Source organism: Danio rerio, chromosome 22, assembly GCF_049306965.1.
Source record: "Danio rerio strain Tuebingen ecotype United States chromosome 22, GRCz12tu, whole genome shotgun sequence".
NCBI classification, from domain to species: Eukaryota; Metazoa; Chordata; class Actinopteri; order Cypriniformes; family Danionidae; genus Danio; species Danio rerio.
In genome coordinates, this window is record NC_133197.1 from 36797143 (window position 1) to 36811913 (window position 14771).

The 14771-nt window shown below is 35.7% G+C and overlaps 1 protein-coding gene across 6 annotated transcripts in view; it reads left to right on the forward strand.

Annotated features, from left to right (window-relative positions):
- Window positions 1–14771, forward strand: part of lcor (ligand dependent nuclear receptor corepressor) — a 161539-nt gene that overhangs the window by 120416 nt on the left and 26352 nt on the right. For 3 of the 6 annotated variants that reach the window (XM_073937584.1, XM_073937585.1, XM_073937583.1), the window contains exons 2-3: window positions 2210–2275; window positions 14402–14481. In XM_073937584.1, the coding sequence (XP_073793685.1) occupies window positions 2210–2275; window positions 14402–14481 (146 nt within the window). The remainder of the gene's footprint in view (window positions 1–2209; window positions 2276–14401; window positions 14482–14771) is intronic. The other 3 variants (XM_073937588.1, XM_073937586.1, XM_073937587.1) reach the window with 1 other exon arrangement.

Genomic DNA, 14771 nt, shown 5'->3' on the forward strand with positions numbered 1-14771 from the left:
ATTTTATTTTTAGTATTATTTTATTTTAAATTTTATTTAATTTTATATGTTTTGCTTTTTCAACTATTTTATTAAATTGTATTTATGTAGTTTGTTTTGTTTTACTTTGTTTAATTTATTTTATTTTATTAAACTTATTTTATTTTGTTTAAAATTTAAAAAACATTTTTTTAATAATGTTTTATTTTCATTCATTCCTTTTCTTGTCGGCTTAGTCCATTTATTAATCCGGGGTCGCCACAGCAGAATGAACCGCCAACTTATCCAGCAAAAATGTAAAGAAATCTGTGTTTTATAAATTAAAAAAGACAGCAGAAGTCGATGATTCCTTTTCATTATTCAGCTTAACATGTTTACCATTCCAAAACACTATAAATGTTTCTCAAAATAAAATATTTTGTGTTCAAAGGAGAAAAAAAGATTTAGGGCCCTATCATACACCCGGCGCAGTGTGGCGCAAAGCGCGGCGCAATAGTCTTTTGCTAGTTTCAGCTCGGCGCAAGAGTGGTTTTGAGGCGTTGCGCTACGCTGTTTAAATAGCAAATGCATTAGCGCTCATTTGTGCGTCCATAGGCATTCTGGTCTAAAAAGGAAGGCGTTCTGAGGCGGACCGCTGGCGCGTTGCTATTTTGAGAAACTATAATAGATTTTTCATTAGATCAAAACTAACCCGGTCTAAACTCCAGCGCAGAGTTGCGCCTCGCTTACACACTCGCTTAGAGCAATAGGCAAATATCTTTACATATGAAAAAATTTAAATATTACGGATATATATAGGATATAATAAGAATAGATATAGGATATAAATATAAAGGATTAAAATATTACAAAACATATTATTTTCTAGCCTACATAAATATTAAAAATCACTGCTTTTATGTCTTCTTCATCTCGGGAGGCTTTTTCAGTTCATTCATAACAATTTGCTTTTGTAAAATGTCATTATTATTAGCAGTATTATTTATTATATCCATATTTATATTTGTTTAATTAAAACAAGCTTAGATTTGTCCACCTGTCAGGTTTTAGACCATATGAGGCACAGCATGTGTTTTAATATAACTCAGTATTTTGACCAAACTTGGTCATTATTGTTCATTTATTTGTTTGCTGGAAATTAGAACTGAATTTAGAAATAGTTTTGAAACGAATATTTGCGCTTAACAAACGAAATTAATTATTTATAGGCTAATCGATGTCTGTGCGTAAAGGTTTCCCTATCCAAGAGCGAAAGTGAAAGTAGATCCATTATCTCTCATTCTCATGCAGTAGATGCTCTGTTTAACAGTTTTCTGTTAAAAAACTGTTAACTGTTAACTGTTTGCTTGTGAAATGCTCAGTTTTTACCACTTAGACTTACTTTGCGTCCTGTAAATAGCAAATGCGCTCTTGACACAACGCAGCTGACTCTTAAAGGGAATGGGAGATGAGACTCTAATTGGTTTATTCTCAAAACACACCTATAACTCATTAAGAAAATGAACTCAACCCTTTTAGACCATGCGCCACAGTGCAAAGCGGATTTTCCCGTCCTTAAATTAGCAAAAATGCGTTCTGACACGCCCTGAAATCGTTTGCGCTTTGCGCTCTGCGCATGGACCGTCAAAATAGATCCCTCAGTTTTTTACCCAGACATTTAAAAAAGACATTTTAGAGCAGTGATCACAATACCGAGAAACCCTGACCTTTTATTCCAGATTATCACACGATCAGAATCTCATACCGGCTCATGCATTTTTGATACATATTGTAATGAACCTAAATGCTATGATTGGGTTTGATAATGTTCATAAGCATGACTTTGTATGACTGTCGCAAAAAAACAGCAACTTCTGAAATCAATATGTAGGTTTCACACGTTCAGCCTGCATCATGGGAGGTAAAAACTGCAGCTCTTCAGACGTCTGCATGGCATTGTTTTAGATTCACCTTTCTAAGAATCTATTGTTAGACAGTCACACTGAATACTACCCGTGTTTCTTTTTCCTGGTTTTAGATTCATCAGGGTGTATTCATGCAACGGCGCTGTCGATCCGGTATTTTCACTTAATTAAATTGAGTGGCAGTATTAAATCGGCGTAGCATTGATTTAGTTCATAAAACTGAAGGCAGTTTGTGCGAGTGTGGGGGCGGACGTGGGTGGACGTGTGATTTGTACTTACAGACCTGCCATATTGCTAATAAGAATTTACCTTTGTCTTCTTTACAGGGTTTGAAAGCATTTTGGAGGGGCTGTTTGGACCAGGACTCGTAAGAGATCTTACCCTCTTTCAAGGTCAGTGTTGCAGTGGGATGATTACAGTGATTATTACTTTAAGTCTTGGCAGCGTCTACAGTTTCAGTAAAGATTTCAAAACCTGCCATTTATTATTATGATGCATTTGTTGCAGCGCTTATGCCAAAACACCTTATTGGTTTTAGTTTTTCTGTTGAGAATGAAACCAAAAGAAATGAGAGTGTCAGATGCACCCGTCAACCCTCCCGTTTTACCCAGGATTTTCCCATATTTTACAAATCTATCCCGGTATCATCGTCTAAAGGTATTCATTCATTATTCATTCATTCATCCATTCATTTTTTACCGATTTTCCGGGGCTGGATCACGGGTGCAGCAGTCTTAGGAGAGAACCCCAGACTTCCCTCTCCTCAGACACTTCCTCCAGGGGGATCCTGAGGTGTTCCCAGGCCAGCTGAGAAGCATAGTCCCTCCAGCATGTCCTGGGTCCTCCCCGAGGTCTCCTCTTGGTGGGACATGCCTGGAACGCCTCCCTAGGTAGGCGTTAAGGAGGCATCCGAAACAGATGGCCAGTCCACCTCAGCTGACTTCTGTGGATGTGGAGGAGCAGCAGCTCTACTCCGAGCTCCTCACCGTATCTATAAGGGTGCGCCGTGCCACCCTGCGAACACTCTCAGAACTTAAGCCTGGTTTATACTTCTGCGTCAAGTGACCGGCGTAACTCACGGCGCAGGCAACGCCCGTAGCTGTGCATTTATACTTCTGCGCGCTGTCTCTGTTGGTCTGCATTAACACTTCGCTGCTGTTTTGCTTTTCCTGAACACTTCCTGGTTGTACAAGTGACTCAAACTCGCTCATTTTGAGGCAGGAACCGGCGGAAATGCAACAACTTTAACTATGAGGTAAACACAAAACAAAACTTTCCATCCGGAGCTCCTTCACGGGACTCCACACTTGTAAACAATCGCTCACGCCATTCGCGCGGCTCTCTGTCCCGCCCAGACTCGTCAGCGCTACCAAGCCGACCAATTACAGAGCTTGCGCTACGCGTCGTTGCGACGTGTAGTTACAATTTTTGAGAGGTGCACGTCAGCCACGCCGACGGCCACGGCGAAGGGCTATGCGTCAGCGCCGTAGCATACGCCGGCGTTTGACGCAGAAGTATAAATCAGCCTAAGGTAAACAAGCTGTCACTGAGGTGATACCTTTTCGAAAGGTCCATATTAATACCTCAAGGGTACATATTAGTACCTAAAAAGTACAAAAGTGTTCCTCTTAAAATTTTTAGGTACTAATTATATAAATTGAAGGTACAAATATGGAACCTTCAAGTGCAAATGAGTACCTTTTGAAAAGGTACCACACCAGTGACAGCTTTGCCTTTCAGCTGAGCTCCTTCTTTACCACAACGGACCGGTTGTCAGTTTCTGTGCCTGACGATAGGGTTGTCATGGTCCTAACATTTCCACAATGCACCCATTCCACAATGCACTGCACCTTACAGCTCCCCTGGTAGGGAGTGGGCCTGCAGGATGGTCCCATATTGCTCCTTTGAGCTAAGCCTGGCCGGGTTCCATGGGGAAAAAAACCTGGCCACCAGGTACTCTCATATGAGCCCCAACCCCAGACCTGGCTCCAGGGTGGGTCCCCGGCTGCGCCATACCGGGTGACATCTCGGTCCTCGATGTTATTGTACTCATAAGTGGTTTTTGAACCGCACCTGTCTCCTATAACCTTTTTTTCCTTGGGAGACCTTACCAGGGGCATTAGCTCTTAGGATCACTCAGGCAGTCAAACCCCCCCCACCACAATAAGGTTGTGGTTCATGGAGGACTCTGAAGGTATTTCCCCCGTATTTTTAATTTTTCTATGAAGGGTGGCATTAAAAAGGCAATTTCCCCATATGCAACCCATACCACCAAACCACCAGGGGACGCCCCTTGCCCTTAAATGTGAATCTGTTCTGTGCTTTCATTTTATTTAGGCATGAAAACATTTTGAAATAAATATAAAAATGGCTTTGATTCCCTTCCTTTCCATTACAGGCACCGTCGCCCCTCCTATCCTCAAAACAGTCAGTTCATGTAGCGGTGCGTGACTGTCAGACGCGCTCCATAGTAATAAATAGACGCTGCTTCCCATACAAATTCTGTACACGTGATTTGAAGCAGAGCAAAAGTGGATTTCGTTGCATTTGAACAAACATACAAATACTACTACTACTACTACTAATAATAATAATAATAATAATAACAACAATAATAATAATGGCGAGGCAGTGGCGTAGTAGGTAGTGCTGTCGCCTCACAGCAAGAAGGTCGCTGGGTCGAACCTCGGCTCAGTTGGCGTTTCTGTGTGGAGTTTGCATGTTCTCTCTGCCTTCGCGTGGGTTTCCTCCGGGTGCTCCGGTTTCCCCCACAGTCCAAAGACATGCGGTACAGGTGAATTGGGTAGGCTAAATTGTCCGTAGTGTATGACAGTGTGTGTGTGAATGTGTGTGTGGATGTTTCCCAGAGATGGGTTGCGGCTGGAAGGGCATCCGCTGCGTAAAAACTTGCTGGATAAGTTGGCGGTTCATTCCGCTGTGGCGACCTCGGATTAATAAAGGGACTAAGCCGACAAGAAAATGAATGAATGAATAATAATAATAGTAGGTGACGTGGTGACGCAGTAGGTTGTGCTGTCTCCTTACACCAAGAATATCGCTGGTTCGAGCCTCGGCTGGTTGTGTGTGGAGTTTGCATGTTCTCCCTGTGTTAACACGGGTTTCCCCCAGTCCAAAGACATGCGGTACAGGTGAATTGGGTTGGCTAAATTGTCCATAGTGTATGAGTGTGAATGAATGTTTTCCAGAGATGGGTTGCAGCTAGAAGGGCATCCGCTGCTTAAAACATATGCTGGATAACTTGGCGGTTTATTCCACTGTGGTTACCCCAGATTAATAAAGGGACTAAGCTGAAAAGAAAATTAATGAATGAATGAATAATCATAATAATAAAAACAACAACAACAATAACATCTAAACATGTTGATCTTGGTGGGTTATTTTTAAACGCAACAAATTTTATCTTAAATGAGCATAAAAAGTTAGGAAAGTAATCGAATGCTTTGATTGGTTTTTGGGAGCGACTGTCTTACCAGCCACAGCTGAAACCTACCCGCATTTGGCAGGTGTTAATGTCAAGCCCTGGTGTTAGAACATGTATAAAATTACATTGAAGGATGCTTGAATATCTCAGTCAATATTTAATGTTAATAACAGAACATGTTTGTGTCAAATATTTAACTTTAACTTAAAGTTAAATTTAATTTAGGTGTGAAAACCTAAAAACGTGTAATTTGTGTCAAAGGTTTGTGCAGTGCTATATAGACAAAGAATTTGACTGTGCTTTTATTATCGGAGTGATTATAAACTAATTCTAGCTTTAAATAAACTCATACATCATGGTTTGTTTTGTCCACTTAAGCAAAATTTCTAAATTCAGGAGGTGAAGGCCAGGTCATGTGATAGCCAAACAACATCTTAGTTGTGCACATTTAATGCTAAACGACTGAAACCTTCTTACTGCACCTTTTAAATAAACCCTTAAAGTCATTTTTATCAATTAAAATGACTAAAAACATTGTTGAAATTTGCATAAATTAAAATAAAAGTTGAAACCCGATTAACTTACTAAAATAAGCTAAAGTAACATCATGCTGTTATGACTTTTTGATCATATTTTTTTCTACACTTCACTCGCTCTACATTTCTGTTGAAAAGCATCGTCTTTTGTTCTGGTGTACCTCAGGGCTCTATTTTAAGACCCTAATTATTTGACAAAATTAAGCCCAGCTCATGTAGTTGCCAAACAACATTTCAGTTTTGCACATCTAATGCTAAACAGCGGAAACCTTCCTACTGCACCTTTTAAATAAACTGGGCATCAATTAAAATGACAAAAGACAACAGGTTATAATTTGCCTTAAAAAAAAGCTAAAACCTGATTAACTTAATAAAATAAGTCTAAGTAACATGATAACATATGTCTTCATGACTTTTTGATCATGATTTATCATTTATTAATTTTTTTCGGCTTAGTCCACTTATTAATTAGGGGTTGCCACATCGAAACGAACCGCCAACTTATCCAACAGCAGTGGATGCCCTTTAAGCCGCAACCCAACACTGAGAATCATTATTTATCATCATATTAAATTTCTTTGTTGAAAAACTGCTTCTTTTGTTCTGGTGTACCTCAGGGCTCTATTTTAAAACCCTAATTATGTGACAAAATAAAGTGCAGAAGTCTAATTGCTCATTAGGAGATCAATATTTTTAAACTGTTCACATTGTCTCTCTGAAGTTATGAAGGTTTGTTCACTCAAAATAGACATTCAGGAGGTGAAGCCCAGCTCATGTACTTGCCAAACAACATCTCAGTTGTGCACATTTAATGCTAAATGACTGAAACCTTCCTACTGCACCATTTAAATAAACCCTTGAAAACATTTGCATCAATTAAAATGACTAAAATATCAAGTTTTTATTTTCATAAAATAGAAAAAAAAACTGATTAACTTACTAAAATTAGTTAAAGTAACATCATAAGACATGTTGTCGTGACTTTTTGATCATTACTTATCATTATACAAAATTTCTTTGTTAAAAAGCAGCGTCTTTTGTTCTGGTGTACCTCAGGGATCTATTTTAAGACCCTAATTATTTGACAAAATTAAGTGCAGAAGTCTAATTGCACTTATCTGATCATTTTTTATTTAAAAAAATCTGTTCAAATGATCTCTCTCTGAAGTTGTTCATGACTAAAAACATCAAGTTATAATTTACATCAATTAAAAAAAAGTTGAAACATGATTAACTTACTAAAATAAGTCAAAGTAACATCATACCATATGTCCTTATGACAATTTGATCATGATTTATCATTCATTTTCTTTTTGCCTTAGTCCCTTTATTAATTAGGGGCTGCCACAGTGGAATGAACTGCCAACTTATCCAACATATGTTTTACGCAGTGGATGCCCTTCCAGCCGCAACCAACACTGAGAATCATCATTTATCTTTATATTAAATTTCTTTGTTGAAAAACTGCTTCTTTTGTTCTGGTGTACCTCAGGGCTCTATTTTAAGACCCTAATTATGTGACAAAATAAAGTGCAGAAGTCTAATTGCTCATTAGAAGATCAATATTTTTCAACTGTTCAAATTGTCTCTCTGAATTTATGAAGGTTTGTTCACTCAAAATAGACATTCAGGAGGTGAAGCCCAGCTCATGTACTTGCCAAACAACATCTTAGTTATGCGCATCTAATGCTAAATGGCTGAAACCTTCCTACTGCACCTTTTAAATAAACCCTTGAAGTCATTTGCATCAATTAAAATGACTAAAAACATCAAGTTCAAATTTGCATAAATTAGAAAAAACCTGATTAACTTACCTAAATAAGTTAAAGTAACATCATAACACATGTTGTCATGACATTTAAATCATTACTTATCATTAAACTAAATTTCTTTGTTGAAAAGCAGCATCTTTTGTTCTGGTGTACCTCAGGGCTCTATTTTAAGACCCTAATAATTTGACAAAATTAGGTGCAGAAGTCTAATTGCACTTATCTGATCATTTTTTATTTAAAAAAAATCTGTTCAAATGATCTCTCTCTGAAGTTGTGCATGACTGTTCACTCAAAATAGACATTCAGGAGGTGAAGCCTAGATCATGTAGTTGCCAAACAACATTTCAGTTATGCACATCTAATGCTAAACAGCTGAAACCTTCCTACTGCACCTTTTAAATAAACTGTGCATCAATTAAAATGACTAAAAACATCAAGTTATAATTTGCATCAATTAAAAAAACTGTAAAACCTGATTACAAAATAAAGTGCAGAAGTCTAATTGCTCTTTAGAAGATCAATATTTTTTAACTGTTCACATTGTCTCTCTGAATTTATGAAGGTTTGTTCACTCAAAATAGACATTCAGGAGGTGAAGCCCAGGCACGTACTTGCCAAACAACATCTCAGTTGTGCGCGTCTAATGCTAAATGACTGAAACCTTCCTACTGCACCTTTTAAATAAACTCTTGAGGTCATTTGCATCAATCAAAATGACTAAAATATCAATTTTTATTTGCATAAATTAGAAAAAAAAACCTGATTGACTTACTAAAATAAGTTAAAGTAACATCATAACACATATTGTGACTTTTTGATAATTACACTAAATTTCTTTGTTGAAAAGCAGCATGTTTTGTTCTGGTGTACCTCAGGGCTCTATTTTAAGACCCTAATAATTTGACAAAATTAAGTGCAGAAGTCTAAATGCACTTATCAAATCTTTTTTTTGTTGTTGTTTAAAAAATAGTTTACAGTAAATGATCTCTCTCTGAAGTTGTGCATGACTGTTCACTCAAAATAGACATTCAGCAGTAGGGTTGTAACAATATACCGGTATGACGGTCTACCACGATTTGAACATGCACGATTATCATACCATGAACAATTGCATATCAACGGTTTTAACCCTTAAAGACCGAGACAGCCGCCCGCGGCTAAAAATAAGTATTGCTCTTAAATGTTTAATAACTTTTGATCCGCTGATCCGATTCATACAATTCAAAGATTGGCATAAAGAAGAGAATCTCAGCTTTCCAGTGCTGTATCAACTAACATTCGCGGACTTTCAGAGGCTCCGGAATCATTGCGGTTACGTCATCAAAATTTGACAATGCTGATTTGACAAAGAAACGCTCGTCACTGTGTCTCCGGACAAACCAGACATGATACATTGATGCATTGTCCCTCCTCCATGCCCAGATTGGTTCAAACTCGCTATATCACAACCAATAAGCATAGGTTTCGCTTTTGTTTGTGGACCAACAATGAGCTTTTTGAACAACACGGAATGAGAGATAGGCTGTACATTTATGCGCGGCTAAATAAAACGCAAAAAAAAAGTTTTGCATGAAATAATTCTCATACTAAGTACTTTTGCATGCACAGCAGCACAGAAACATGACAAAACAGTGACACAGCAAAGACGAACTGCTGCTCTTGCTGTTTTCAAAAGACGCAAATGAAGGTGCAGCTGTTTGTCTGCATTGCAGACAACCATATCCAAATCCATATCCACAGACAACCATATCCATGCTGGCACATAAAACCTAAGGATGTTCCATATTGAATCTAGTTTCGTTATGTAACTATTTATAGTATAGTAAATATTTATATCTATTTTTTTACTGAGGATTTGCACCATGTTTATTTGGACTTTATTTGGACTTTGACACATTATTTATTATTTTCTTATTTTTATTTGTTCATTGTAAGTGGTGTTGTTTATAGTAACTGAAAATATATTATTTGGAAAAAGTCAAATTTGCTTCACTGTTCTATTATTTTGTAACATTTGTAACATACCGTATACCGCGAAACCGTCAAACCGTGGTATTGTTTTAGACGATTATCATACCGTAAAAAATTCATACCGTTACAACCCTATTCAGCAGGTGAAGCCCAGCTCATGTACTTGCTAAAACAACATTTCAGTTTTGCACATTTAATGCTAAATGTCTGAAACCTTCCTACTGCACCTTTTAAATAATCTGTGCATCAATTAAAATGACTAAAACGTAAGGTTATAATTTGCATAAATTAAAAAAAAAAGTTGAAACCTGATTAACTCAGATTTGTTGTCATGACTTTTTGATCATTTTTTTTTGCACTCGCACTAAATTGCTTTGTTAAAAAACGGCTTATTTTGTTCTGTGTACTTAAGGGCTCTATTTTAAGCCTTTTTATAAATTCACTAAATGCAACACACCTAATTGCATATTAGCAGGTCAACCATGAAGCTGGAAAATAAGTTCAAATCTTTTTGTTTCTGATGGTATGCATAATTATTTGTTCAAAATAAACATTCACGAGTCGAAGCCAAACTTAATTAACTAAACAACATTCTATTTTTAAGCCTTTGATTCATACAGTGTATGCGTGTTATTGCACATTAACAGGTTACCAGAAAATGTCTAAACTGGGTGTTTCTGTAGGTTTGCATAATTAATTGTTCACTAAAAAGAAGCACGCATGAGCCTAAATAATCAGATTCAATTAAATTCAAACTCTTTCACAAGGACGAGCATGAAATATAAGCCGTACATTGCTTATGCGCTTTGCTCTTTTTTTGCAGCACTTGAAGTGCAAATGAAAACTTCACACAGTGAACAGAACTGTTCTGCCAGGGAAAAAGTAAATAAAATAAAAGTTGAAACCTGATTAACTCACTAAAATAAGTCAAAGTAACATAATAACACTTTGTCCTGGCTTCTTTTGTTTTGGTGTACCTCAGGGCTCTATTTTAAAATCCAAATGTTTAGACAAAATAAAGCGCAGAAGTCTAATTGCTCATTAGCATCCTAACACGTGTTGTCCTGACTTTGATCATTATACTAAATTTCTTAGTTGAAAAACAGCTTCTTTTTTTCTGGTGTACCTCAGGGCTCTATTTTAAGCCCTTTTGTAAATTCACTAAATGCAATACATCTAATTACATATTAAGCCAGAAAAAATGTTCAAATCTTTTCGTTTCAAATGGTATGCATAATTATTTGTTCAAAAAAAACATTTACGAGTCAAAGCCAAACTTAATTAACTAAGGAACGTTCTATTTCAATTAAATTCACTTGATGTCTGTTTCTCTAGCGCTTTACAATGTAGATTGTGTCAAAGCAGCTGAACACAGAAGTTCAAGTAAACTGAAACTGTCAGTCTAGTTTTCAGAGTTCAGTTTAGTTCAGTTCAGTGTGGTTTAATTTTCACTGTTGAAAATGAAAGTCCAAACACTGAAGAGCAAATCCATCAATGCACAGCTCCACAAGTCCCAAACCAAGCAAACCCATGGCGAGGAACAAACTTCACCAATTAAACAAAGTGAAGGGAATAAAACCTTTAGAGAAACCAGGCTCAGTTGGAAATGACCATTTCTCCTCTGGCTAAACTTCTTGTGCAGAGCTGCAGACTAGGCGGCTTATTTGAAGCTCTTGATTCATTCTTTAAATACAGTATAATTACACATTAACAAACCTGAGTGTTTCTATAGGTTTGCGTAATTTATTATTCACTAAAAAGAAGCACGCATGATCCTAAATAATCAGATTCAATTAAATTTAAACACTTTCACTAGGGTGAGCATATAGTATAAACCTTACATTGCCAATGTGTTTTGCTCTTTTTTTTTTTCTTTTTTTTTTTGCAGCACTTGAAGTGCAAATGAAAACTTCACACAATGGACAGAACTGTTCTGCAAGGGAAAAAGTAAATAAAATAAAACATGAAACCTGATTAACTCACTAAAATAAGTCAAAGTAACATAATAACACATGTTGCATGTTGTCCCGACTTTGATTATTTTTATTTTTATTTTTTGCACTTACTCTAAATTTCTTTGTTGAAAAACTGCTTCTTTTGTTTTGGTGTACCTCAGGGCTCTATTTTAAGCCCTTTTGCTTAAAATAATTCATTTCATTCTTTAAATACAGTATAATTACACATTAACAAACCTGAGTGTTTCTATAGATTTGCATAATTTATTATTCACTAAAAAGAAGCACGCATGAACCTAAATAATTAGATTCAATTAAATTTAAACACTTCCACAAGGGCGAGCATGAAATATAAGCCTTAAATTGCGAATGTGTTTTGCTCTTTTTTTCTTCTTTTTTTTGCAGCACTTGAAGTGCAAATGAAAACTTCACACAATTAACAGAACTGTTCTGGAAGGGAAAAGTAAATAAAATAAAAGTTGAAACCTGATTAACTCACTAAAATAAGTCAAAGTAACATAATAACACATGTTGCACATGTTGTCCCGACTTTGATTATTTTTTTTTTGCACTTACTCTAAATTTCTTTGTTGAAAAACTGCGTCTTTTGTTTTGGTGTACCTCAGGGCTCTATTTTAAAACCCTAATTTTTTGACAGAATAAATTGCAGAAGTCTAATTGCTAATTAGCATCCTAACACGTGTTGTCCTGACTTTGATCATTATGTTAAATTTCTATGTTAAAAAAACTGCTTCTTTTGTTTTGGTGTACCTCAGGGCTCTATTTTAAGCCCTTTTTCATTCTTTAAGTACAGTATAATTACACATTAACAAACCTGGGTGTTTCTATAGATTTGCATAATTTATTATTCACTAAAAAGAAGCACGCATGAACCTAAATAATCAGATTCAATTAAATTTAAACACTTTCACAAGGGCGAGCATGAAATATAAACCTTACATTGCCAATGTGTTTTGCTCTTTTTTATTTTTTGCAGCACTTGAAGTGCAAATGAAAACTTCACACAGTGAACAGATCTGTTCTGGAAGGGAAAAAGGTCATGTGTTTTTACTTGTGTTGGCAATTATTTAGTCAGAGAAATGCTTCTCGTAAGAAGCGTAGCCTAAAATTCACACAGCCGCAAAATAAATGGCCTTTTGCAAGTGTGAACACTCTTCCAAAGTTAAGTGAATATTAATAGATGTCCATTGATAATTCATGGGTTAAAGATGAAAAGCTGAATCCAGCTTTAAATTTTGCTTTTGAAGCAGATCCCAAAATGCGATCTTTGACCCACATTCATTTCTGTTAATCTTTCGGCTGTAGTAATTTCCTAGATCAGTAGCTGTTAGTTCTGGCTTTTGGTTTTCTTTAATAACGCGTGACGGTTTGATTGCTTATGTCAGATGTCACAACATTTCTTTTTTAGTCATCCTTATTCCATCTCTTAATAGCCTTGTTCTCAATTCTCGTTTCTTAATTATAAAATAAATGAACACATCCGTGCATCACATCTGCTTTCATTTACCTGTCACGCAGATGAAGTCGTATAATGGCAGATTTTCTCCTCTTTGGTTATTTCTTTTCTTTCAGTCACTCGGTCAAGAGACGGCAACTCCTAAAAATAAACAGAATGTACTTGTCATATGATTGTTAGCTAGCGGCTATAATCAGACACAGAGCTGAACATGTAATCCGTCAAAGATCATAACAAAGAAGAATATTTAAAGAGGTCACATATGGGGTCAGCTTTATCGCTTAAATTCTCCCCCAAGGACCACTTAGGGTCGTCAAGGTTTTCTTACACCAAAAACCATTGTAGTATAGTTACTCATGACCATTCTCCATCCCCCTCTTTCAAACCTTCAGAATTAAATGGGTCATTTTTTTTTCTGTGTCTGTGCTTTTGCACATGATTCCTGTCCATGATTTGTTCAGCACGGTCTTAAAACCTTTCTGAGAGAACTAAATCATGTGATTGATTGAATTCTTAGTTTTTTAATTTGTTGAAAGCACAATAATACGCAGTTATATTGGTGGTTCTCTAAAAGTAAAAACATAAAAACCACATTAAAATAATGCTAAATAAATAGTGAGGGAAAACACAAATATATTTTGGTTTATAATATTATTTGGTGGAACAACTCTGATTTGTCGAAATAACACATATTACATGATTTTAGACATTTACATACACTCATTGCAGGAATTTTACTTAATGTGTTAAAAAAAATATATATATATATATATACACATATGTATGGATGGATGTATATATATATACATATATATATATATATATATACATATATATATATATATATATATATATATATATATATATATATATATATATATATATACATCCATCCATACATATGTGTATATATATATATATATTTTTTTTTTTAACACATTAAGTGTATATATATATGTATATATATATATATATATATATATATATATATATATATATGTTTTAAGACCTTCTTTTAATTCTCAACATACACAGCACATCAGTCTGATTACACATTAGTGGATCAACCATAAAGCTAGAAAATGTTCAAACCGTCTGTTTTAAGTCATACATAAAGCTTAACTCGGAAAAATAAATCATGAATCATTCAATTTAGTTCAATTGTAAACCCTTTGTTTGCATCAAGCCTGTTATACAAACCGTACATTACTAATGCAGTTCAGTCTATTAATAAAAACTACAATAGTTACTCATGCAAAACACAAATATTATCATTATTATTAATAACTGGCTGATATGTTTGCTGTCATGTTTATTTACTGCTTGATAGCTACTTAACTAACACCAGTTGTTTTGCTCTTGCAGATTGCGAGCCTGAGGGTGTGTCAGATTGGTCGTTTAATGAAAATTGTCTCTTTTGCTGCTTAAGACGTGAAAAAGTGAAGGTAATTAATCTCGCTCTTGTTTTTTTTCTTATCCATCTTAATTTCCACAAACAATGCATTAGCAATTGCACATTTCACCTCGAGTCATGCTATGTTTATAACCATGCCGCGCTTTAAATGCACGTATATGTAGTAGCTGGGTCATTTGCTCAGAGAAAACAGAGTAGACGACGCTCATTAATGCACGGAATGTTCATCAGTCAAATGACAGGTAATTATTATTATAGCGCTTTGGTAATCTTTAGATGTGACAGACGAATCGCAAATTAACTGCAATGCTGGGAATCATC